Source organism: Acanthaster planci, linkage group LG21, assembly GCF_054643075.1.
Source record: "Acanthaster planci isolate LZ-2023a linkage group LG21, COTS_SCS, whole genome shotgun sequence".
In the NCBI taxonomy this organism is placed as follows: domain Eukaryota; kingdom Metazoa; phylum Echinodermata; class Asteroidea; order Valvatida; family Acanthasteridae; genus Acanthaster; species Acanthaster planci.
Window position 1 is genome coordinate 10,555,577 of NC_141797.1, and position 22,569 is coordinate 10,578,145.

The window sequence follows — 22,569 nt, forward strand, 5'->3', positions numbered from 1 at the left end:
AATGGACAGGAGAAAGAATCATTTTCGTGTTCACATACAATAAAGTTATTTCTTAGCATTCTAAATGTGAGCGTGCCGATTCAATATATTTTCAATACACAAATGTCATAGTTCCCTTCCCTAGCCCGTCTAAACTGCAACCCACAATATAACACAGATTGTGAGTTTCCCCCAGCACACTTGGAAACTTTTTTTTTATCTAGCATGCAAAAGCTTCGAATTTGCTCGGTTTGGATCAAAACAAGCACTACAACGTCCGCGGGTACTTGTCATGCTAGTACACATCAGCAAAGTTTCTAATTGTTCCGGGAGATAATTAACATTTAGGCTTAGTGATGAGCACTATGTAATGTACAACTTCACACTCTGCATTTGCAAATACCATAAAAATGTAAAGGGTGGTGGAATTTGAAAGTCTCTTCAAAGACCAAGATACAGTGCAGAAGTCAAGTAGCAAACCTGATAACAGCCACCACCAACGGCGCCAGAACACTTCTATGCTGGGGGCGGGGAAAACAAAGATACCACTGTTATAGGCATGCGCAAAGCCAGCAGCCATGACTTTGGTACAGAAGTACTGATTCTACGATAACATTCCATGTCAAAAACCCATAGGCCTTAAGTTATTCAGACACACAATCCCGGAAAAAACCCCAGCAAGTGTGGAAGGGCAAGTTTACAGTAGACACACACGCTATTAATCATCTGCTGTCTGACAGGAAGACGTTATTTAATGCCACATATTGCCGCTTGCGTGAGACAAACCGTTGTTTCACACGCAAACAAATACATCGATACATGACAAACATGAACCCAATCTATCTGATCTTGCACAAGACGAAAGATGGAGATAGTTGATTTAGAAAAAAAAAACAGTTTTGTGTCAATCTATGCAATGACCTACCAAAAGAAATGAAACACACAGAAAAAAAGTTTGGGGCCTCGGGGAACATCCAAGTCACTGAAAAGATATAAAGTTTGAAACGTTATCCCCAGGGAGAAACTACATTGCTCAGCAAGTGATGTACAAATGGTCAACAATAAAAGTAGCTTTTTTCAGAAGCCGTGTAAAAAAATAGCAACAATACATTTGAGTTACAATGTGAAATTATTTCCATTTCTCCTGAAATTCAAGTAAACAACGATAAAAGACCCGGGTAAATGAATGATCTATTCCCAACCGTCCATACCGTTATCCAAAAGGCACATTTCAGAAACTATTTTTTTTTTCTGTTCGGTTTATTTGTAGAATACTTTCCTTTCAATTGATGGTATGTGAAACTAGTTCATTGGAACTTCGCCGATATTTTTATCTTTTTTATGAGGCCAACAACAAGTAACTTGTAATTTCTCCAATGCCAAAGTCTAAATAATGTCCTAAGCAAAACAGATTACCTCGTCCAACTGAAGAGCAAATAGCCGCTTCGGCCTATTTCACTCAGTGCAAACTCTGCACCTCCCAGAATGTACACACAACTGAATTGCTGATATTAAATGCCACAACGGCTATTTGATTTTGCTTCCCCACTGCCGAGCATTCAAACACAAAACAGCCATAGGCATCATATCATGTTGACTGTATCTACGCTATGCCATAGTCGTTTAGGTGTCCTTATTGTGTTAATTCCATTAGGAATTTTATTGAATACAGGCATTATCGACCGTGCATTAACGGATACCATAAAAGGAAATAAATTACATAATTCAAAAAGCTGGGCTCAATGGTGCAACGTAAATGGAAATATATGATATATGTGAATGGATCCCTCCGTAATAATAAATCGGCTATTGATATCCATACCCCTGATCCTGGTCCCAAATGGTCGATTAGACCGTCCAAACCATTCATCGTTCGGCCACAATTGTAAACAGCTCTGGCATGAAACGCACTTAACAACTGCAGTGCATGTCTCCACAGCCCTAAGACAACAAACAGTTATTTCAAGTTTACATGTTGCAAGGCTGACATAGTGGTGCGCCCTCAAGTGATTGGGTCGGCTTCGTCCTCCCCATTTTCCCCTCCATATTTCGATAAGCTATCGTGATTGTTTGACATAGCGCACAAAGTCATTCTTAGGTCATGGTTGTCCGTGTAAGCTAATCGAACACACCCCTTTAATGGAATTAGTGGGGAAAATACAACAAAAAGTAAGATATTAAGCTTTAGACCTCTCCCGCTCGTGTTGCTGTTCCCAATTGACGTCATAATTGTTAGACGTGTGCTGTCAGAATACCATCCAGCCCCACTAATGAATGATCTTAATCTTAAACGAAAATTTTTAGCCATTCTTTCAGTCGTCCAGTTCAAAATCTGGTACACCCAAACTGACGAAGTCCTCAGTGCCATATAGATGGTGTATAAATGCGAGAATTCTACGTAGAATTTCTAGATTAATCTTTTTCTACACCAAAACATTCCATTGACTCATTGATAGACATTGCAACTATTTTTTCTTTTTGTTTACTGTTTATTCCTTTTCCAGCTACAGTGTTGTTTATGGTTAAGAACTTCTAAAATAAGTAAATAAACAACTGCCCATAAAACCATAAAGTACACGTATTACACAACTACAAGAGGTGCAGAAACATGTACGACGCTCTACTACGTCGGGTACACCACGAACTGGCACTCAGTGGTGCGCGAGCTGATCCAATTTGTGCGCATTTAAAGGGAATGGAGACATTTTCGTTTTCATGAACTAACACCAACCGATCTTAAGTTCGACACGGCAGAAGGGCGACGTCTGAAACGGGCCTAACATAAGAACCAAACTTGCAAAAATAATAATTAAAATGCATCAGAGTGTCATATCAAAAGTAACTTTTAAGGATCCTTAGTTCACAGGAATGTGCAATAAAATTTCTTATCAAAGAAAATGAAGCAAATTTAACAATGTCAGCACAACCAACAAGCGATCTACCCTTAAGTGTGTATCCGACTACTAAAATGCTTAACTTAAAAGTGATGTGTCCGTCTAATTTATTTTGGAATCCTGTCTATTCAGTTATTGGAATGTGAAATCAGCTCATTTCGAATTGGGGAAACCGCTGATTAAGACTCATCCCTATTATAACGCCTAACATCAAGTCACTGGTGACCTCTCCCACGGCCACAAAGTTAAGTCATGTCCTAAACAAAACGGATTACTTGGTCTGACTAAAGAACACGACAACCGATTTCTCTGAACACATGTACAGCAATGACCTGTACACCTTCAAGAATGTACACGCAAATTATATTTAATAAGAACACCACTCAAACGAGGGTTCTTTCAGAAGGTTGGCAAGTTGTTTATTGAGCGGTCTAAAGTACTGATATAAATTCGTCAGCACAGAGTCACTTACTTTTGGGTGAGGTGGGTGTGGTCGACTCTGCGGGACACAAGAAAAGATTGGCTTAGTTAAACACCAGAAGCCACTGGTGGTGTTCTTGGTGAAAATGTCCTCGCTAAAAAAGGGCCGGATGCCTAGGAACTTTTCGATGCGCTGTAGTTGAGGCAGCGGATTGCGGATAAACGGATCGCCGTCGATGGCCAGGAATTGCTGTGGTGGAAAGTGTCGCAGCCAAAGTCGAACAAACGTAGAGTAACCGGACCAGGAAATATATTTGGAGTGTTCATCAATGCGCCCGTCAGCCGTCAAAACAGCCTGCTCAAACGTAGCAGGGAATTCAGAGTCTTCGCTCCTGAGTCTTTCGAAGTTGTAATGGGAGATAGCTCGCTTTACCGGATCCTTCATGATCATTAGGATCTTTGCGTCAGGCAGATGTTTAGCAATGTTCTCTGGAACACCTACAGCGTGGTAATAATCAGGTGTTTTCTCCATGGTCACCTGACCCGGAGTACTGTAGTGCATCAATCTACGGTATCGCTCCAATCCTTGATCAAACTCCTCGGGTTTGTTCCAGAACCAGGGTTCGTCATAAGCCATGGCTACATGTGGATGATAACTTAGGTAAGTTCTCAAAGCGTACGTCCCTGACTTCATTGCACCTGTTATAGAAAACCAAACACGGGACTATCAGTGATTTCCCTTTTGTCAACGAGACCATTTTGCTTTTTTACTTTCATTTAGTGTAATTTCAACAACTACAGTACAACTAGAAGCCACTACTGCAGTGGCACAACGCTTGTGGACAGGTGGCACGCGCGCGTTACAGGCCTGCTCAACCAATGGGGTGTCATGATTTGTCAAATACGCGCGCGCGTCAAGCTGAAGAATGCGCGTGCGATTTCCATCGCACGGATCTTAATCGTGATCAGTGATCCAAGAGTTGGTGTGTGCCATCTATTAGGCGGGTTTAGGTGTCACTGAACCTACGACAGATGCACTGATCGCGATCCGGATCCTCGTGAAACAAACAGGCTTATGACCCGGTGCCCAGATAGCATACAGATACCTTTATAGTAAGGTAGCAGAATAGAGAGCCAACATCTACACTAAAGATTCTCACCTATGATGATAGCTTGAGGGAGTCTCTTTTCACAGCGTCTTTGAGTCAACGAAGCCTGGCTTAACTCACCAAAGTCAGCAAGGATATGAGACGCTGGGGTGTAACAATAACAACACTCGTCACACACCACGTCAGAGTCAATGCACGTATGTCGTAAAATGTAGCGGCCGTAGGAAGCATCACGCCACCAGTAAATGGAGTGGCCCTCCGGAAGGCTTGGGAGATTGACAGTGGCGGAGTACATCAAGTACACCAACAAAGTAACCATGGAAAACAGATAAGAAAAGGCTAAAGCCCGTAATATGTTGGAACGGATCTGCATAGGTAATTCCATCTCCCTTCTCCCTGAAAGGAAATGGAAAAAAGGAGTCATAACAAACCGTATTCCTTGACTTTGATTAAAATAGTCATAATTATATATGCCAACTTATACTAATAACCAATAGAAAGAATCGATGGTCTTACAATGATTCAGCATGTAATCGCATTCAATCGCAATGTTGAGGAGGGGAGAACACAGGTGTGCGAGTGTATGTTTCTTGTCTGAATGGGTGCGTTCGATTAGCTCCCACGAGTGACACGTTTAACCTTATCCCCACCGTTTCAATAACTTGACGCAGCACGCGCGATCGTCCCCAGGCCGGGGCTGCCCTTTAAACAAATGGAACACATCCTGTGGTATCAATCCCACCCAAAAAAATTGAAACAACTGCACTCGGTTACATTTTGCGGGTAAGACAGGCAACTCGACGTGCTTGCTAACTGAAAGCAAGGTACGCACATTTTCCTTTGGAAAGGTAAAAACAAAACCACTTCTTTATTTGGCAGTAGGCATGGGCGTGAGTCCCGGGGATGGGAGCATATTTCTATCGAAATAATTACAAAAGCCTCAGAGGTGCCGTTCAGATGTAAGATGTGAGATTCTGCAGGGAATATAATACATAAATATACATTCACAACTGTCCCTTAAACAGTGTCATGGTGTCCGCATCTCCTCCTGTCCCAGCTTTTCATATATTCATGGCCGGACAAGTCATCCACCAACAAAGTACTGAAGGGTCTACTCGAGCATATCACACAAGAACAAAGACCTGTCCTCTGTGAGGGTGCTCCATGCAACCCTTCTATATATATATATATATGCCCAGGCAGTGGGATGATATGTGGAGGTTTAGGATCTGATGGGTTAAATGATGAACGGCTTCTAACAAGGAGGCTTGTTGCAGGAATTTAATGAGGGTCGATAACTTCCCAGGATTGTCTCGTAGCATATATCATTTATCTACGTGTACCTGTACTGTTACATCACAGTCCTAGACATGTTTACTTACAGATAAAAACTCACCTGCTGCAGCTGTACATCCACTAACCTGTGGACTTTACAGTCCATGTGGTGTCGGAAGCCATAACATTTCTCATTTCCTGTGCTTCGTTTTAATGCCTGCCGAAGAATCCAGTGAAGCATGAAGGCCTCTTTTGTTGTTTATTGTCAGCCATTGCCTTGAGCGAGGTCACTGATGGGCCATGTTGGTAATTACATGTACAGTCGAGACCAGATGGTGCCGCGTTGGATTGGATTCTATTTTTATGTGAACCGAGTAGGGATTTCGAGTAATACAGGGGTATGCATTGCAATGGTGTACCAGGGGCGTGGGAAAGTCCCCCCACCCCACGAGATCAGGTGTTTTCCTCTTTTAGGAACTGAAAGCACACGTGAGTTAAAACCTTACTATGAGGGGATAGTCGTTTTCCGGAGAAGTTCAGTTGTGCATTGAAATACTTTTTTTAGGAATTCCTGCTATTCTATCCACCTTCAGCAGAAACACTCCCTCATCAGTTGAAAAGAGCCATGTTGGTGGAGAGTTCTCATTTTATTGGTAGCAACGTTATCGTAACACGTAATTCATAGTCCTTCGTGAACCATCGAAGTGCAGTGTTTGTTGATCCACGATGCTTTTGATCTTTAGTTTATACATTGATTTTTCAGTATGACGCTATCAAATAAGCATAAAAGTTTGATTGGATTTTGAATAATTTTCCGTATGCGCACTTCAACTTAATACCATCCAAATTTTGAACATTGGAATTTCCATTCCAGTGTTGAATTAATCAGACAGAAACACCGTGTGTGCAGTGACATTAATGGTCACTTTTATATCAGGAATTGCACCTAAATATAAATGATTTTCCATCCTCCGAGTAAAACAAGTTTCCCCGAGTCCTGACTCCAAAACACAGAAATTGTTTCTGGATCATGATGAGCTCTTTCAAACTGCAAGCCTGCCGCATGTAAAACGTACGTAGGTTTTTACAGTGAATAAGTTCGTCAGGTGAGATAAAGACTGTTGCCCGCACTGGCCGACCTTTGAGCACTCTTATCTGTGTTTATTGCAAAATTATATAACACCACGTCAACATTTAAATCACACATTTAATACTGTTCTTGTCAAGTCTACAGCCTGTGACAATTGCGAATGCAGGGGAAGCATTTTGACGTTAAATGTAAGTTATTTTACACCATAAATGTCTCATTTTCTCCATTCATTCCTCGATGACACAATCGTCGACGTCATTATATCGCCTCATTGTTATCGGCGTTCATTGTATCGAAAACAACCAATCGTCCTGACAGTTGTCATCAGAAGTTTTTTTAATGCATTAGGATTACGATTCATGGACCAGAAATCTATTAAACTCAGAGTCAAACTGTTAACTCAATTAATAACTTCAGACAAGTGTGCATTTACGGACTTTAACTGAAGATTTGTGTGCCGAACAATATAGAGTAACATTAAACATGTTTCTGGTCATGTATCTTAACCTGTAAAGCATTCTTCAAACTACTGTTGCGTTCCCTAAATATCGCTATCACGTTAGCGTGGAATTCTATTGTTCCTATGTAGCAGGTGATATTCGGGGTCAGCAAATGAAGATAAGCGGGATATTTGGGGTTTGGGTGACAGTCCAACTGCATAGCTGGTTTATTGACCACACTTGTCTTTGCTATTGCTTCATCTGAGTCATAAGTGGTTTCGAAGGTGTAGCTGAACATAACGGTGCATCACATGTGAGGCCATGTGAAGCAAGATATGGACAGAGATACCCCCCCCCCAGAAGTGTGTATTTGCCTGCAACTGGGGACCCCCTATTGTTCCTCTTTTGTTTGTACTCTAACTTTTTCAGAAGACCACCCATAGGTTTTGTACACAGTTATCAATCGGGGACCCTCTGTCAATCGAGGACCTTATTGTCCTCTATTGTTCAGGTTCCCCAATTGAATGCAAAAACAAACTCACCCACACACACACTTTGTGTTGGTCATTGTTTCACTGGAATCTGAGGGGAAGGGTTAGGTAACAATAGTCTATAGCGTGTGTAGCGATAGGACATGTTGGGGAGTACCCCTCGGTCTAATTTCTTGCTGGATATATTTGACGATAAGTTACAAAGGCGAAGTTCCTTTGTACATTGAACTAAACTGTGGTTTGGCAGGACCATTGAAAGTTCCAGTCAGACGGAGTGGGTACGGTACGGGTGTATTTGGCATCGGACAACTTGACTTCACTCATCAGGCCGTGGTGGGACATGTCCAGGGCCGCCGCGGTGACTGGTTATAGCTGGATGGGGCCAGCGGTATGTCACAAATGTTTCAGAGAGAAATCAATAACTGCGCATGTCCCATGGGGCCATTTGCATACGCAATTAGAGGCCATGAGAATTCATGCCAGGAAAGCAGCTGCTAATTCATGTTTTATTTTCACTTTTGGGACATAAACATACCTGCCAATAATATTTTGTCCCCGAAAAACCTTGGCTTTTTGAAAGACAATTCATTCTATGGGAAATATTTTGCTCTCTTTCTGCATACTTTGGATTTGGTATACTTGGAAATTTCAGGTACTGGTGTCGTGGTCATCGTGATCATTATTGTAACATTTCAACACAACTTAGTACCTTTGCTCCTGAGATCACACAGTGTCTTCGCTGAGCAATTTTGTCTGTATCAAGCAGTTGGAATCCCTCTTTCTTCATCCAATACAGATCTGAAAACATGGCCCGGTCAATTTCCACTGTTGCAGACGGAAGAGAGCCCTCTACCGACCGAGAAGGTGGATGGGGTATCGTAGTCGCCCTCGCCGCTCATATCAATATGGCGCTCTCTGTGGGCTTCCTTCGTTGTAGTGGAATCTTGTATATTAGCTGGCAGAATTCGTTCGACACAAGCGCTAAGGAAACGGCTGCTGTCCAGAGTATTCTGTCCTCGCTCCACGGGTTTAGTGGTATAAGACATTGACACAGGTTTTAAGAATTGACTTTAAATGGTCTAGATCAGAAGATTCAAACCAATTTGAGGAGAGATCTCTCAGACGCACCAAACACTAATGCTGGAAAGTTTAAAGCAGGTTTCTCAACACTGAAATAGTGCATTCGGACAACACAAGAAAACAAGTGTATTGGTTGACAATAATTAAACAGCCAGTTATTAATCAGAGTTACCAAAATGAATTCAGATAATCTGGAATAGCCAAGCCTTAGTTTGGAGACGAAAAATTCCATGGCAATATTTCATTTATTTAATACCAAGGTATGTTTTAACTTTCCCAACTGATCAGACGTGAAATTCTGCAGTTAACATGCCTGAAAACCGACACTTTGTATTTGTTCCTTTTAAATATTGCTGTATACACTTTACATCAGATTCCTTGCCTTTTTTCCCCTGGAGGTATCTTTGGAGGAATGCTGACAAATCGTTTCAGCTGCCGAGTTTCGGGCATTTTGGGCGGCAGTTTGGCCTCGCTAGGGCTCTTCAGTAGCTGTTGGGTTACCACCATAAGTCAGCTGTACATCACCGTCGCAATAGCAGGTAATTATTTCGCGAAGTCATCGGGTGGAACAATGACGTTGCTAAAACAAAGCGTGTTTATTGCTCTTCATACAATCTGATGGATCCTTTCACCAAAAGATCATCAAAATAAAAGTGAAACCTATACCACTGATGCACATTTTTGTTATCAATAATAGGCGGGAACTTTCCATTGTTTAATCATGAAAGCAGCATAGACATGAAAAACGAAGTATGTCACTAGGGGGGGGGCAAATGTACACCCCCGTTCGTCCATTGTTTCAGGAAACAAAATCTCAGATGTTCTTGGAGATTTGGATATCTTTATACTTGTTCTTTCTGCGCAGTAAGTTTGTCATTTTGTTCACACGCCACTATATTTACACCCCGCAGAAAAGCCATTGGCACCAATACTTCCATTATTTCTCGGGCAACTAATTTTTCTTTTGCAGGAGTCGGTCTTGGGATCGCTTTTAACGCGGCTTTGTTTTCAGTTGCCCTGTACTTCAAAAAGAAATTCAAGACTGCAAATTCAGTGGCAACGTCTGGGGTTGGAACGGGGCTCATGGTTTCACCACCTCTACTTCAACTCCTCTTGGAGAGTTACGGTTGGCGGGGAACCATGTTGATTGCTTCTGCCGTATCAGCAAATCTCTGTGTTTGCTGCGCGCTGATTAGGCCACGTAAAGTCCACAAGGCTGCTAAGTTGATGTCCGACTCGACAGAAAGTGATTCACCAAACGAAGACGGCGTTGCGATTGACAATAACAACACTTCCACTGGGGACGAGGTTAAAATCGGTACGAGAGAAACACCTGATATAGTTTCAGATGATCTACCGACGTCAGGCAAAGTTCTGCAATATGATTTCAGTTTAACGGTAGAGGACAAAAGCAGCACGAGCAGCGATTCATCCAAGTGTTTTTTCGTCAAAGTTCTTCTGAGGCGAATATCGACTGAATTGGGGCTCCATACCTTTGCCAAAAGCTATCGAGCTCTCTTACTGTGCATAGTTTTCCTCCATAACCAAGCACCGTATATAACTTTTGTCACGTTCCTTATCCCTCGTGTCCAGGCTGTTGACGTCACACCTTCTAGCGCCACTTTCTTATTGACTTTTGTCGGAATTGGTGTCCTGCTGGGAAGACTAAGCCATGGGATGCTGATCAGCTGGAAGAAAGTTCCCGTTGAGGGCGTGCTCGGTGTAATGATGGCACTGTGTGGCGTTTCGTTAATCATCATGGGTGTTACAGATGTTTATGTGCTTCTGGCTGTGTCGTCATTCCTCCAAGGTTTTACCACGGGCGCAACGCTAAGTATTACACTGTTTCTCATGCGCCATTTTGTGGGTCTTGCAAACTTCGCTGTGAGCTGTGGCTGGATAACATTCGTTGGAGGAACTGGACTTTTCGTCGCACCCATCATTTCAGGTATTCGACATTGTCAGGCAGGAAATGTCTTTCATAGCTTGGAAAGTCAATTTAGATATAGACTACCAAATTAGACTCCATAACTGCGGTGGCGCCACACTCATGCACATACTTCAGCTTGACGCGCACGTGCATTTGGGAAATCGCGCACCTTAATCGGTCAAAGATGCATATAACGCGCGCGTACAACCTGTCCACGAGCGTTGTGCAACCGTGGTTTATAGTTTTTATTTCTGGTTGCCGAATTACATTAAAGGGAATTCGATTTTGGGAAGAGTCAATAAACTCCCATCAGAAATTGTTAAGTGCTTTCAATTCGTATCTTGCAAAAGAAATGTGCTCAGAACCGATGAAAAGACGATACAAACAAGAGTTTCGATAATATATACTCATCGACTATCGAACTATAAACGACTCTCAGACTGGGTGCAGTTGTAGTAGGTTTTTAAACACAGGTTTTGCTGTTGTCCATAGGTTTGGTTCTGGATTTGACGGCTAGCTACCCAGCGGTATTTTACATATTCTCGGGAATTTCCTTCTTGGGTGCTCTTCAGTGTCTTCTCTTTCCTCTATTGAAGCGAATGGAACCAGGAATTAATTCTGACAACCAGCTCTAATGGATGGCGCCATTTCCATCCCAGAACAGTCATCACAATAGACCGATCCATAAAGCCCCGCCCCATTTTTTTCTGACCAATTGGAGCTGTGATTGGTGTCCAGTACGCGCGTATAAAACTGTGACAAGCGTGCACGCGCGTAGGATGCACGTGGCTGAAACATGCAGTGTGACATAGACCCTTGCACTAATAAATGCTGATCTATGTGCACATGTGCATACATGGCACATTGAGGCGTTCGCCTCGAATAATGAAACAGTCGTGTAATTGCAAAGCCGCAGTGTGACGTCATCAAAACAGGTTTTATTGGATGTTCCCTACGACTTTCGTTTTCAGTTTGCCTGATATGAAGGAAGACTTCATCTCGTGCTTTTGGCGTCAGTAGCAATCTTTTTTAGTTTAAAAACTAGATTCTTTTAAATATAACTAAATTTCATAAAATTGAAGTTGTGAATTATCAATGTGATTGATCTTTAATCGTACGCGCAGTATACACTGATCACAATGAACAGTTTGGGGTGGTGAACGCAGCTAGGACTTGCCTTCTATTAAGTATTCTATTAAGAGGCTGTGTGGTATCACAATTAAACGAAAAAGTATCCATCGCAGTATTGGTAAAACAGTGTAATAACTCTTCGTGCCTCTTTGGCACAATACTTTTTATACCTTGTTCTTCTAGTATCACAGCTGTAGGACGAGAGCTAGTAATCTTAGCTTAATGGATCTGTTGGAGTGATTTGCCTTCGAAAAACACTATACTTCCAAATACAGTTCAAGTTGTAAAAGTTTGGATTGAAATACTGTTTTTGAGTTTTACACTCTGGTTGGTTGATTAACAATAATTATCACGTCAATGTGAGACTTTGAGACGCTTGATGGCGGCAGACACAACGGTCCTTTTTGGTCGTGGGCATGCGGATGCAGTTCTATGCATGCGCGTTAGTTCAGAGCACGTGCAGATATCAGTGGCACAACTGCGAAAATGCACCGGGTTCAGTGTCTGCCACCACTGGTCATGCGTCTCAAAGTCTCCCATTATTGCTGGTTTAGCCTTGGTTCAAATTTAGGCGTAGGTTTGGTTAGTAGGAGTCATAGACCCTACTATTTCTCGAATGAGCAACGTACATTTCATTATTCAGTTCACTCCACTTGTTCCCCCATAAACTGGGCTTAAATCTTATTTCGTCCACATTGTGGCCATTTTTACAAACTAGTTGGGAATTTATACTTGTGTTAACAAGTTTTTTCTCGCGTGTTCTTGAACAGCTCGATTTGCAGTTGTTCGTGGGTCGCGAATCGAACGCCGGGGACGTACGAATTTGCAGTTATAGTGACAAATAGCATGATGGCGGCCTTGAGAATACTGTGCGATCAGTGCATTTGCAGTGGGCGTGGCTTAAACTGAAGTGACATCACACGTATGAACAGGATACTGTTTAGCGTTGAGCGTTTCTGAGAAACACATATACATGTATTTATTGCTTGTAAAAGATTGATGAAGCACACGTACTATTTTTAACCAATATCAGGGCAATATTGTGGCACACACTTTTACATGTACATGAACATGATGTAGTTCCGATTTCCGCTGCGTTCCTGAGAGTGAGGGCGTTTTGTTAGAATATTCTCGCAACCCATCGTGTGGTGGCGCTGTTTACAATCTCAGTATATCGTACATGCACCAAAACACCTTTGATGTGTGCACTTCGTATTGCTGTTGGTAAGGATCATTGGGTAGGGATTTCACTTTTTTTTCTTTGGATGATTGGGGCTATAGCAATTGTATAGATATATTTGTCTTTGGTGTTCGTTCGTTCAAAGAAAAAAGGCTTGTTGTAAAAACGTGGATCATGATCACAGACCTAGGCTAATTTTACCGTTTGGCGATAAGCCAGTACACACGTACACCAGCAGTACTGCAGTACATCGCTCACGCCGTGAGTAGCCCATGACCATGATGACTGAGACGTGAGATGGAGCCTTCGTTCCATGTTTAAGTTTATCAAATTTCAATCCCCCCCCAAAAAAAAAAAATTCCATATACGGACGTTGGTTTGACACCCTATGCACACTCCCTATGAGACAGGTCTCAAAAATCGGAGTGTCATGAAGTGCTTTCTCAGTTCTGAGTGAAAATCTCAATATTTTCACTGCCAAGTTGGACTTTGTAGGACATTATGTTTCATTGCTTGTGGATGGCTAGGTCACTACAGCCCTGCAGGTAATATTGACCAGTGCCTGTGTATAGAAAATCGTTCCTTCTATCTTGAGGATTGACTAAAAGGACAAGATCATTTGAAATGATCTTGAACATTGTTGAGTATTGCAAGTACAAGTTAAGGTACATGTGGAAACTATCAGGCAGGTCATTCTTCATAAAATAAAATAGGACAAGTAGACCCCTTAGTTTCCTTACTTTCCGTAACTTTGATTCATGGAATATTTCACTGGACAGCCTACAGCCCCATATTAAATGAATGCAAGATGTCATAATGAAAGGACAGATGAAACCATAGTACCCAGCAATAGTCCGATACACAACAATTTGGGATGACATCGGGGGAAGACGGTCAACTATGCCGAGTTGTTGGTAAGTTAAAATAGGCCCTACATATTGAAGCAGCATTCTCTTTGAGAAAAGTCAATACGCTTCTCTTCATTGGTGAAGTAAACATCCCCTCCCAAAAGAGATTTACACAGCACACAGTGATTTAGGTTAAAAAAGATTCCTTTTGCTGTACAGGCAGCTGTCTGTTTCAATTTTATCACTGCTCTCAGCTCAACAGCAGTCCCATGTCTTATTTAGCTGATTCCAAGATCTACAACGGAGGTTAGGTTTTTGTCTTTTGACTGGTGTGTGGAATGTTAGTAAACTTGTTATCATTCACGTTACAGTTCACCAGACGCGGCACTTAGTTGCCAAAGGTGCAGACGGCACGTGGAGCAGTGCATTCGTCAAAATGACCTGTGATAAAGAACGTTTCATGACCTCGGTTGCAGAGAAGTCGCCTAATCCTCAGTGGAACGAGGACTGTGAATTGTAAGTAACCCCATACTCCTCCAGGTTCCTCTAAATCCACCCAGAGCTAGGATTGCTGTGACTTGGCAGGATTGAGACAGGAACTTTGCTGAGACTTGATACCAGCCTTTCAAAGTACAAAGAAAGTTCTAGTCTCTTTCAAACAGCGATTCCTCGTCGTGACTTCACTATGATCTCCCCTTAATATCCTTTTCTTTCTCAAAATTCAATACTTACACGTAGTTGTACACTTCCAAAGACGAACAAGACAAAATCACTGAACTATTGAAACAACATGTGCAGTATTTACAGTTCTTTTCTAAGATACAAGTATGGACCAAAAGCTTAGCTCTCAATATTCCTGTCTGGATATTCATTTTTTAGCACCATCACCAGAGATGATGCTTGTGTTGAGCTGTGGGTCTACCATAGAGGCAAGGTACTAGATGTCTTCTTGGGCATGGTAGCGATCCCTCTAGGAAGGCTGAGAAATTCCCACGCTGCAGTAACAAAGTAAGTGGCTGTAGGTAGACAAGTCTGTAGTGCATGTTGAACACTTTGATATCTCTGGTTGTTTACAGTAGCCATTTTCAAATTGAGGGGGGCCACTGGCCTCCCCTTGCCTCTCCGCTTCCATTGCCAGTGGCAGTGGGCATTGTGATAACTTGCACAAGGAGTCGCTGTTTTGTTATAGTTGCCAAGGCTGTACAAACCCAACACAGTGTGTTTCACCATTAAAGAGGGCCATAAGGAATGTCCAGTGAAATGTTGCTAGATTCATCTCTTGGATAGGTTTGTTTGAAGCTCAGGCAGAATCCAAAAGTTCTTGCTGCTGCTGGAAATGTACTCATAATACTCTGACTTCTCATCTCCTGTCTACTAGCATACAACCATTTCCAAGAGACACACATGTTCCTGGCTGCATGTGTTGACATTCCTTGCGGAATGGAACATTCCTTGCGGAATGGAACATTCCTTGCGGAATGGAACATTCCTTGCGGAATGGAACATTCTTTGCGGAACGGAACATGCCATCTGTCGCTTCATAGCATTTGTCTTCGTAAACATTCATTATTTGAATTTGTGCCTGTACAACTCCTGAACCAATTTCTTTTGTCTGATTGATGGATGGTTGATCTCTTGTCATTAATCTATTTAGCATATTCAGCAGTGTGGCCATTACAAGAGGTAAATTAACGTAACAAAGGATGCTTACAAAAAATGTATGAAAAGTATTACAGAGATTATGCTTTTAAAGCAAATCTTCAACTTTCTCCTCAACGATAAGAGATAAGGTAGAGTATAGACTAGAATTATACTAAAATTACTTCCTGATTCAGACATTTCTTCCATGTCTACATTTGGAGAGGGCCCTCATCTCCATCAGGTATTGTTGTAAAGCATCTTGCCTATGAACACTAGCACAAGATATACCATACATGTGTCATAAATGTGGTAATTATGTATGTGTCAGATGGTACAAGCTTCAACAGAGGCCTGGCAAGTCCAAGAAGGACAGTAAAGACCGAGGAGAGATTGAAATCACTGTTGAGATCATGGAAGACAGTGCAGAGCCACTGGCTATAGGGGTGGACTGTGATGGGTCAGAGGTCAGAGGTCAAGACAGCACAAGCAAAGCCAAGAGGTCATCATCTCTGCGTGCCAAGCCACCAGGTGAGTCAAGTGTGATGTGGTTGGTAGCTATAGGTTAGATATCTCTGTTTGTATTCCACCTTGCTACATTTGTCGCAATGAATTTATAATTGGGGTTTTAATGCTAACAGTCCTGAATCCTCAACCTTTCAGAATTTAGAAACGTCAGAGTTCCTTACATACCTCTACAAGATCAAAATGGTTTGCGTTTTGAAGTTGTTCTGTTGAAATAACTCTACTACAGAGCTGTATCTCAGCTGTATCTCAGCTGTATCTCAGCTGTATTGAGTCTCTGTTGCGTGATATCATGCAGGATTAAAGAGCAAGCTGAAAGTCCCTCGTTTGAAAAGCTACACAGCGGTGAGCAAAGATGACAGTACATGTACACTGCCAGAGATCACTGGACGGGAAAAGTCTGACTCCAATGACAGTGGAAGGGTGAGTTGCCAAATAGTTCTCTTTGATGACGGGCTGTGTACATTGTAGATGCAGAATACTTGATTTGCATTAAGTTGTTTGAGGAAATTGGTAAAAGGGCTAGGTTTGCATAACCTAAAAACTGAGTTTGGAAGCAGTTTTTAAAGTTTTGTCATGTCCAGTCTGAGGTTCTGTCATGTTATTTTTCAAGGGCTATCTCTTGTTTTGTTGCCTATACATGTATCTATTGCAGGCCTCTGATTCCATTGCTTCCGAGAGCCCAGCATCAGAGAGAAGGCTATCCCACAATGCACAGGGAAACTTTGGTTCTGAGGAGTCCATGGGCAGCGATGGATCGCATTCAAAGGAAAAAAAGGGAGGGTTACGGAAGCGAATGAAAAGTGCCATCGGCTCGTTGAAAAGAGAAAAGGTATTCACTTCTTGTCTTGGATTTCGTGTAGATGCTGATAGCTCGGCTAACTGGAATCATTTTCTCATCTCTTCGGCATCTGGATGCTGTCAAACCAACAAGCTTGTATGGACTGTTTGTTTTACATCCTTCGTCCAGACAGTCTCTCGTATCACCACATTGAATTTATTCAAAATCAGTGATGTATCGCTTTCTGCATAAGGATCAGAGTGACTATCATCAGAGCATAGGCCCCAGGAAGAGCTTATTGAATGCAATGTTGGGATTGGCTCTTGAAATCTAGCAAATAGGAGCATTTTCATTTCCGTTTTTAAGCTTCCAGCTTATCTAACATTCAATTAAAAAACTACCACAAGTTTTGAGCTATAAGGGAAAACTTATGTCTGAAACATGTACCTGATGTTTTTGAAACCAAGATCGCTCATGTCAGGGGTTTTTTGTTTCATAACTTTCCAGGCCCACAGTAAGGCTCCATCACAGAGTCCATACAGCAGTGAATCGAATCTACCTTCTCCATCCCCTGAGGCACTCCATGAGATACTCCCACCGTCATCATTACCAGAACGATACTTGCCAAGTGACAGCCAACCGAATCACGCGGCCTCGACCTCGGAACTTTACACCCGTGTTCCAAAAGCTGCACGACCCCTGTCGTACCCACTGAGGTCCATCTCAGAGGAGTACATCCCACTGGAAGTCTTGTACTCCTCCAGGGGCCAGTATCAGCCAAGACAAAGGGGCGGGGCTGGCAAGAATCCTGGAGGCGGAGGAACCCAGGAGCAGAATGATGAAAGGTCGTCAGATCAATCTTCAAGAGACAGTAAGCCAATCTTCGTTCTTTTAGTGTTGTTTTGGCCAGCTGAACAAATTTGAGAGTCATTCTCCACAGAGTTGAAGAATATAGTAACTCATCAAGACTGACTTTTGACATCATTTTGACCAGTTGAACAGATTTATCAAAGTGTCAGTCACACTCCTCCTTGGAGTAGGAGAATACAGGAGTTTATCACCAATGACTTCAAATAGAGTGATTTTAACAGTTCTCGTTTGCTCTCCAGTGGATTAATTTGCTTGATTTCCCTTGCATTTCCCCTCAACCCTGACATGATCTCTGCACGCTCATTCGTCTTTCACTGTTGAAGAGCAAAGGTTTAAGATTGCCATGAACGATGTGTAACATAAAGCACTCGTACATCCCTCATCAAACAAGATGCCCAAGAAGGAAACCAAATTGTTTTCCTTGTTTTGAAGGTAAGCTGAGGCATTCATTTCGCAGTGGTCTGCCGTCTCTACGGAAGAGCAATGTGAGTGTGACCTTTGACCCCACCAAGGAGAGTGGATATGGAACCAGTGTCAATCGGGAGGAACACGAGGAATTACCAGCGCAGTATGTCAATATGACCAAAGAGGTAGTGAAATGGGTACTGAGGAATTTCATTGCTTGTTGTGAGGCAAAGACCCTTGAGACAAGCATCGTTAATAACGATCAGAACACAAGGTGCACGCAGTTACTATCTACAGTATGCTATTCACAGGTTCTGATGTATTATTACTATCCCTGCTTGTTGGGCTAATGTCATCTGAATAATCCTGAAGCATCTCAGCTCCCTGGAGAGTATACTAGCTTGATGCTGGCATATCAGACTCAACAAGATTAACACAATAACTGTGTCTGCCCTCACAGGTACCCATTTACTCCTGGGTGGAGTGAGACCTGTGAGGTTGAAGTGATGACTTGGCCAAGGTCACGTCACCGCTTACCAGGATTCTGAGCTGTAGGGCTTGGGGGTATGACAGCAAGATCATTGCTTTCATTTTCGTCCTAATAAGATCTGAAGGTTTGCAGGTCATTTGCGGTGACGTCACCTAGCTTGAAATATCTCTTTTGTGAGTACTTGTGGCCCCTTGGAGCCACATCGGGCACAAATGTCTCCTTTCGGAGCCACACCTGCTCACAAAAGAGATCTTTCAAGCTACATATACATGGTGTCACTGCAAAACACTTACCTTACATTTTCGACCTGGTACATGATGTGGTAGCCACACTTCAACCATGCCGTTGTCATCATCAACAACAACAGCATTATCATCAACAACAATATCAACAGCAACAACATCAACAACAATTCTCTCTGTTTATTTCCTGCTCAGGGTCTGATTCGTCGACTCTTGCTCAAAGAGAGACTTCTTCGTGAGCGGCAACAGTATATAAGAGAACTTGAAGACTACACTGACAACCTGCTGCTGAAAGTCATGCTGGAGAGTCCTAGATTACTAGACAGAGATTTCCATCCCAAGATTGTCAAGCCTGCACGGTAATTCCCAGTAAGATACAAAAATTGAGCCAGGACTTTTGCCCGTACACCGATGCATATTCATATCCCTGTACACTCATCATTGTCTGAGAGCTTGCTAAAAATTCACAGGCTTTCTCTGACAACGTAGAAATACGGTGTCATGAATATTCATCAGTAAAGGTAAAATCCCTAATTAAAAATTATTATCTCTTTAACGCAAAGAGTATGTTTGGAAATAGACATAAATTTCATTAATGGTAACAATACTGAATCCTGTAATCTCAACATTATCCCAAACCCTCAGGTTGGGAGGTTTTTACTGCCTCTGGCTATCATTCACTGGTAACAATTGAGATTCGTTGAATCTCAAAGCTGCTTAGTAATCTAACAATGTCTTGGATCTTGTTTAGCGCATTATAATCCCCAGAACAAAGGCGTCAAATATGGAGGCTGACTTGAGTTGAGTTGGTAGAGTGTTCTGTTATTAAATTCAGAGCTTTGAATAGACCTCTAGAGCACCATAAAGTGAGCATGTCATGTGCACAATCATGTATGCATGTACAAGGCATTAGGGTAAGAACCAGCTCATGAATCAACATGAGCACGAACTCCAAACTTTACACTGCACTTTCTGGTTCTAAATGGCATCACACGTCAGTACTTTGCAACATGATGACTTCACCTTATTGTTTACAAAGGTGCTTTCCTATAGCAGTGAGTTGAGATGCACTCTATCAAGCTCTCATTGGAAAGTGGACACATAAACAAAGCATGGCGTCCTTACATTTGAGGTCTTTAAATTTTCTGTTGGTGAAACTTGTATTCTTGTGTAGTTGTTTTCAGAATTGTTTAGTTTGTAGATTCGTTGCTTGTACAAATTGTTTTCTACAACAAGATGTTGTCTTTTTGAAAGCTTACTCTCTTGCATCAAGTGTTTGGTGGCATAATTTCCTTTGATACATCTTTTTAAAAGTCTTTATTGTAAAATCTAAAGGCCGTTGGTTGTTGAGGGTTTTTATTTTGGTTTGATTTGTTTTTTTATCATGACTTGTTTCACCTGAAATAACCTCTGGCATTGTTTGGAAGTAAATAAACAACATCTCGCGGATTACTAATGGTTAGGGGTATCTGACAAGGTAGAGCTGTATTATTTTCATAGTTTTTGTTAGCTCTTTAACAAAGATCTTTTAGTTTCTGTAGCAATTGCAAGTATGTTTACAAGTCAGGGACTTCGATAAAGTACCATTATGCTTAAACATGTAATATATTGGTATAATGTGCTTAATGTTTGTCACTATTATTTATGCCCAAAGTATATCTTTTTTACCTTTTTCATGTTTTACCTATATTGATAGGCCGAGGAGTATAGTTTATTCAGATGCACTGTGTTATTCGTGCATATGAACTTTTGAAATTAAACACATAATATTAGGATGTAATGTTAGCATTAGGTTTGTCATTACATGTGCTCATTATTCACATTATGTTTTGATCCCTCAAGTTCAAAGTGGTTTTGAAATTTTCTTTTCATTCAGCAAAGAAAAGGTCGGTTTAGTTGTTTGCAAAGGAAAGTGTCACAGCTTCCACAGAACAAAATAGTTGCGAAGATTCGGAGGAAGACTTAAGGCTGGAGTCATGCCAGATAGAAATAATCGGTCTTCTCTCTGCGCCCATAAGGAGACAATTTCAATCCACGTGTTCTGTATGAGCGAGCCAAGAGTGTCGTTGTACTGATTTTCATCAAATATGTTAATTGACGGTGATTTGACTTGTGCATTGTGGAGACTGTTTAGAATCGTAGCGAAATCAAATTCAAAGCCTAGAACCACATAAATGTAAGCAGGTTCCATTTGCATCACTTTTTGTCGTTTTGTATTTTTCTTTGAAGTGATCTGTGACAGTTGATATCACCATGCGAAAGAAAACCAAACAGATCACTGCCCGATCAGGAATTGCATGTTTACTTGATAGATATGTAGAACATAAGCAAGAGATAGGCGTCAAATTTGAACGGGGCACGCTGGAAGCTGTTGCCCATTGGCATGACAGGTAAAATTGATAGTACACTGAATGAGGAGTTTCGGCACATTCCCGAAATTCAACACTTATTATGACTTCTTTTCCATTTTGTAAGTAGAACTTACGGTCACATGGATAGAATTGGTTTTGTTTGACCTGATAATTCAGTTACTGCTGAATCTATTCAAGGATCTATCCAACAATCACTTTACTTCTGTATTCAGTCATTTAATTCATATATTCTTGTTGTGTTTTGTCCATAAAGTACGTAACTGTGTGTTGTATTTACTAATTTTGTCATTTGGTATACTAACTACATTTATATCTACGTACCTTCGCCATATATCCTTAATATTTTAAGAGGCTTTTTGCTCGACTTGTGATTCTATAATTATGATTTCTAGCCTCCTTGTAAGTAACACTCGGTCACTGACAGTACTTTTAGCGTTCAAGATCATTATTTTCTGCATGCGCGTCTTCCCAGAACAAACTTAAATGTTGCAAATATTTTGTATTGTTTTTAATATTTTCATTGCCGTGAACACTTTTATTTTAAATGTAATTAACTGCATGCAGTGCTAAAAGTGTTGCTTGCCTTGTAAAATTCCAAAGGGTGTGTCTGTTGATACATGTGCGGAGATGAAGTCAATTCTGACCAGATGATTATGCCCACAAACAAGATTAATAAGTCAAGTCTTTTGTTGAAAAAATAAAACATGACAGGGAACACGTACAAATTTTAAATGTCAGTTGGAATTCCAACTTTAGCAGTTTTGGTGCTACCATAATATTGATCACGTTTCTCACATATTATGTCATTACTTTTTGGAGCTGCAGTAGACTTTGTACTTTCTTTTTAAAAGCCGTTTTGTTGCAATACTGGCTCTCGATCTTACACAGGGGCGGATCCAGGAATTGTTTTTTTTTTTGGGGGGGGGGTCAAGCCAAAGACGTTTAATGTCTCATTTTTGTAGACAAGTGGAAATGATGATAAAACATTACCTGCCATACATTGTTTAGAATGGTACTGCTGGTGCACTTTAGTTTTTATTGTTATTTGTATTTTCCCCATTTTCGGTGTCATTACAGGCCCCCCCCCGAATCTGTGGCTGCTTACATCAGTTTTAATATTTAATATGCTTCTCGTTAGGCTGCACGCAAAACCTAAAAGGGATCCATTGCATGAAGGTCCCGTTTGACATGATGTTTGGTTCCTGAAGCTGTACATGCAAATACACATTGCATTCCTTCAAGACTAGTGTTCTCTTTATCCTGTTTATCAAATCCCAAGTTTGAAATAGTTTCATTCATGAAACTTGGTACATCTGTGTGTGCAATAAACTCTGCATGAACATATTATTTCATTTTTCTGATGAGCTGGCTATTCCATG

The 22,569-nt window shown here is 41.4% G+C and overlaps 3 protein-coding genes across 9 annotated transcripts; 2 read left to right on the plus strand and 1 right to left on the minus strand.

Annotated features, from left to right (window-relative positions):
- Nucleotides 1–1,706: 1,706 nt before the first annotated feature.
- LOC110981105 (heparan sulfate glucosamine 3-O-sulfotransferase 1-like) lies at nucleotides 1,707–5,992 on the minus strand. The gene is made up of 3 exons (XM_022238341.2): nucleotides 5,799–5,992; nucleotides 4,454–4,798; nucleotides 1,707–3,992 (listed from the first exon to the last, which is right to left on the minus strand). Exons 2-3 carry the CDS (start codon nucleotides 4,785–4,787, stop codon nucleotides 3,241–3,243), a joined length of 1,086 nt encoding a protein of 361 aa, XP_022094033.2. The 5' UTR covers nucleotides 4,788–4,798; nucleotides 5,799–5,992; the 3' UTR covers nucleotides 1,707–3,240.
- On the plus strand, nucleotides 4,626–12,141 carry LOC110981195 (monocarboxylate transporter 6-like). Of its 5 annotated transcripts, XM_087131099.1 has the most exons (7): nucleotides 4,688–4,777; nucleotides 6,905–6,955; nucleotides 7,946–8,086; nucleotides 8,495–8,733; nucleotides 9,177–9,317; nucleotides 9,749–10,726; nucleotides 11,201–12,141. In XM_087131099.1, exons 4-7 carry the CDS (start codon nucleotides 8,505–8,507, stop codon nucleotides 11,341–11,343), a joined length of 1,491 nt encoding a protein of 496 aa, XP_086987225.1. In that variant the 5' UTR covers nucleotides 4,688–4,777; nucleotides 6,905–6,955; nucleotides 7,946–8,086; nucleotides 8,495–8,504; the 3' UTR covers nucleotides 11,344–12,141. The 5 variants fall into 5 exon arrangements, with proteins under 5 accessions (XP_086987226.1, XP_086987225.1, XP_086987224.1 ...); XM_087131098.1 differs by lacking the exon at nucleotides 7,946–8,086; XM_087131101.1 differs by lacking the exons at nucleotides 7,946–8,086; nucleotides 11,201–12,141 and having other exon boundaries at nucleotides 9,749–10,096; nucleotides 10,372–10,484.
- Nucleotides 12,142–12,281: 140 nt separating this feature from the next.
- On the plus strand, nucleotides 12,282–22,551 carry LOC110981142 (uncharacterized). Of its 3 annotated transcripts, none has more exons than XM_022238438.2 (10): nucleotides 12,282–13,077; nucleotides 13,799–13,933; nucleotides 14,239–14,383; nucleotides 14,747–14,875; nucleotides 15,837–16,036; nucleotides 16,329–16,453; nucleotides 16,686–16,862; nucleotides 17,319–17,682; nucleotides 18,114–18,271; nucleotides 19,014–22,551. In XM_022238438.2, the coding sequence occupies exons 2-10, from the start codon at nucleotides 13,894–13,896 to the stop codon at nucleotides 19,179–19,181; spliced, it is 1,506 nt and encodes a 501-aa protein (XP_022094130.2). In that variant the 5' UTR covers nucleotides 12,282–13,077; nucleotides 13,799–13,893; the 3' UTR covers nucleotides 19,182–22,551. The 3 variants fall into 3 exon arrangements, with proteins under 3 accessions (XP_022094130.2, XP_086987222.1, XP_086987223.1); XM_087131096.1 differs by having other exon boundaries at nucleotides 12,282–13,063; XM_087131097.1 differs by lacking the exon at nucleotides 12,282–13,077 and adding an exon at nucleotides 13,085–13,280.
- Nucleotides 22,552–22,569: the final 18 nt, after the last annotated feature.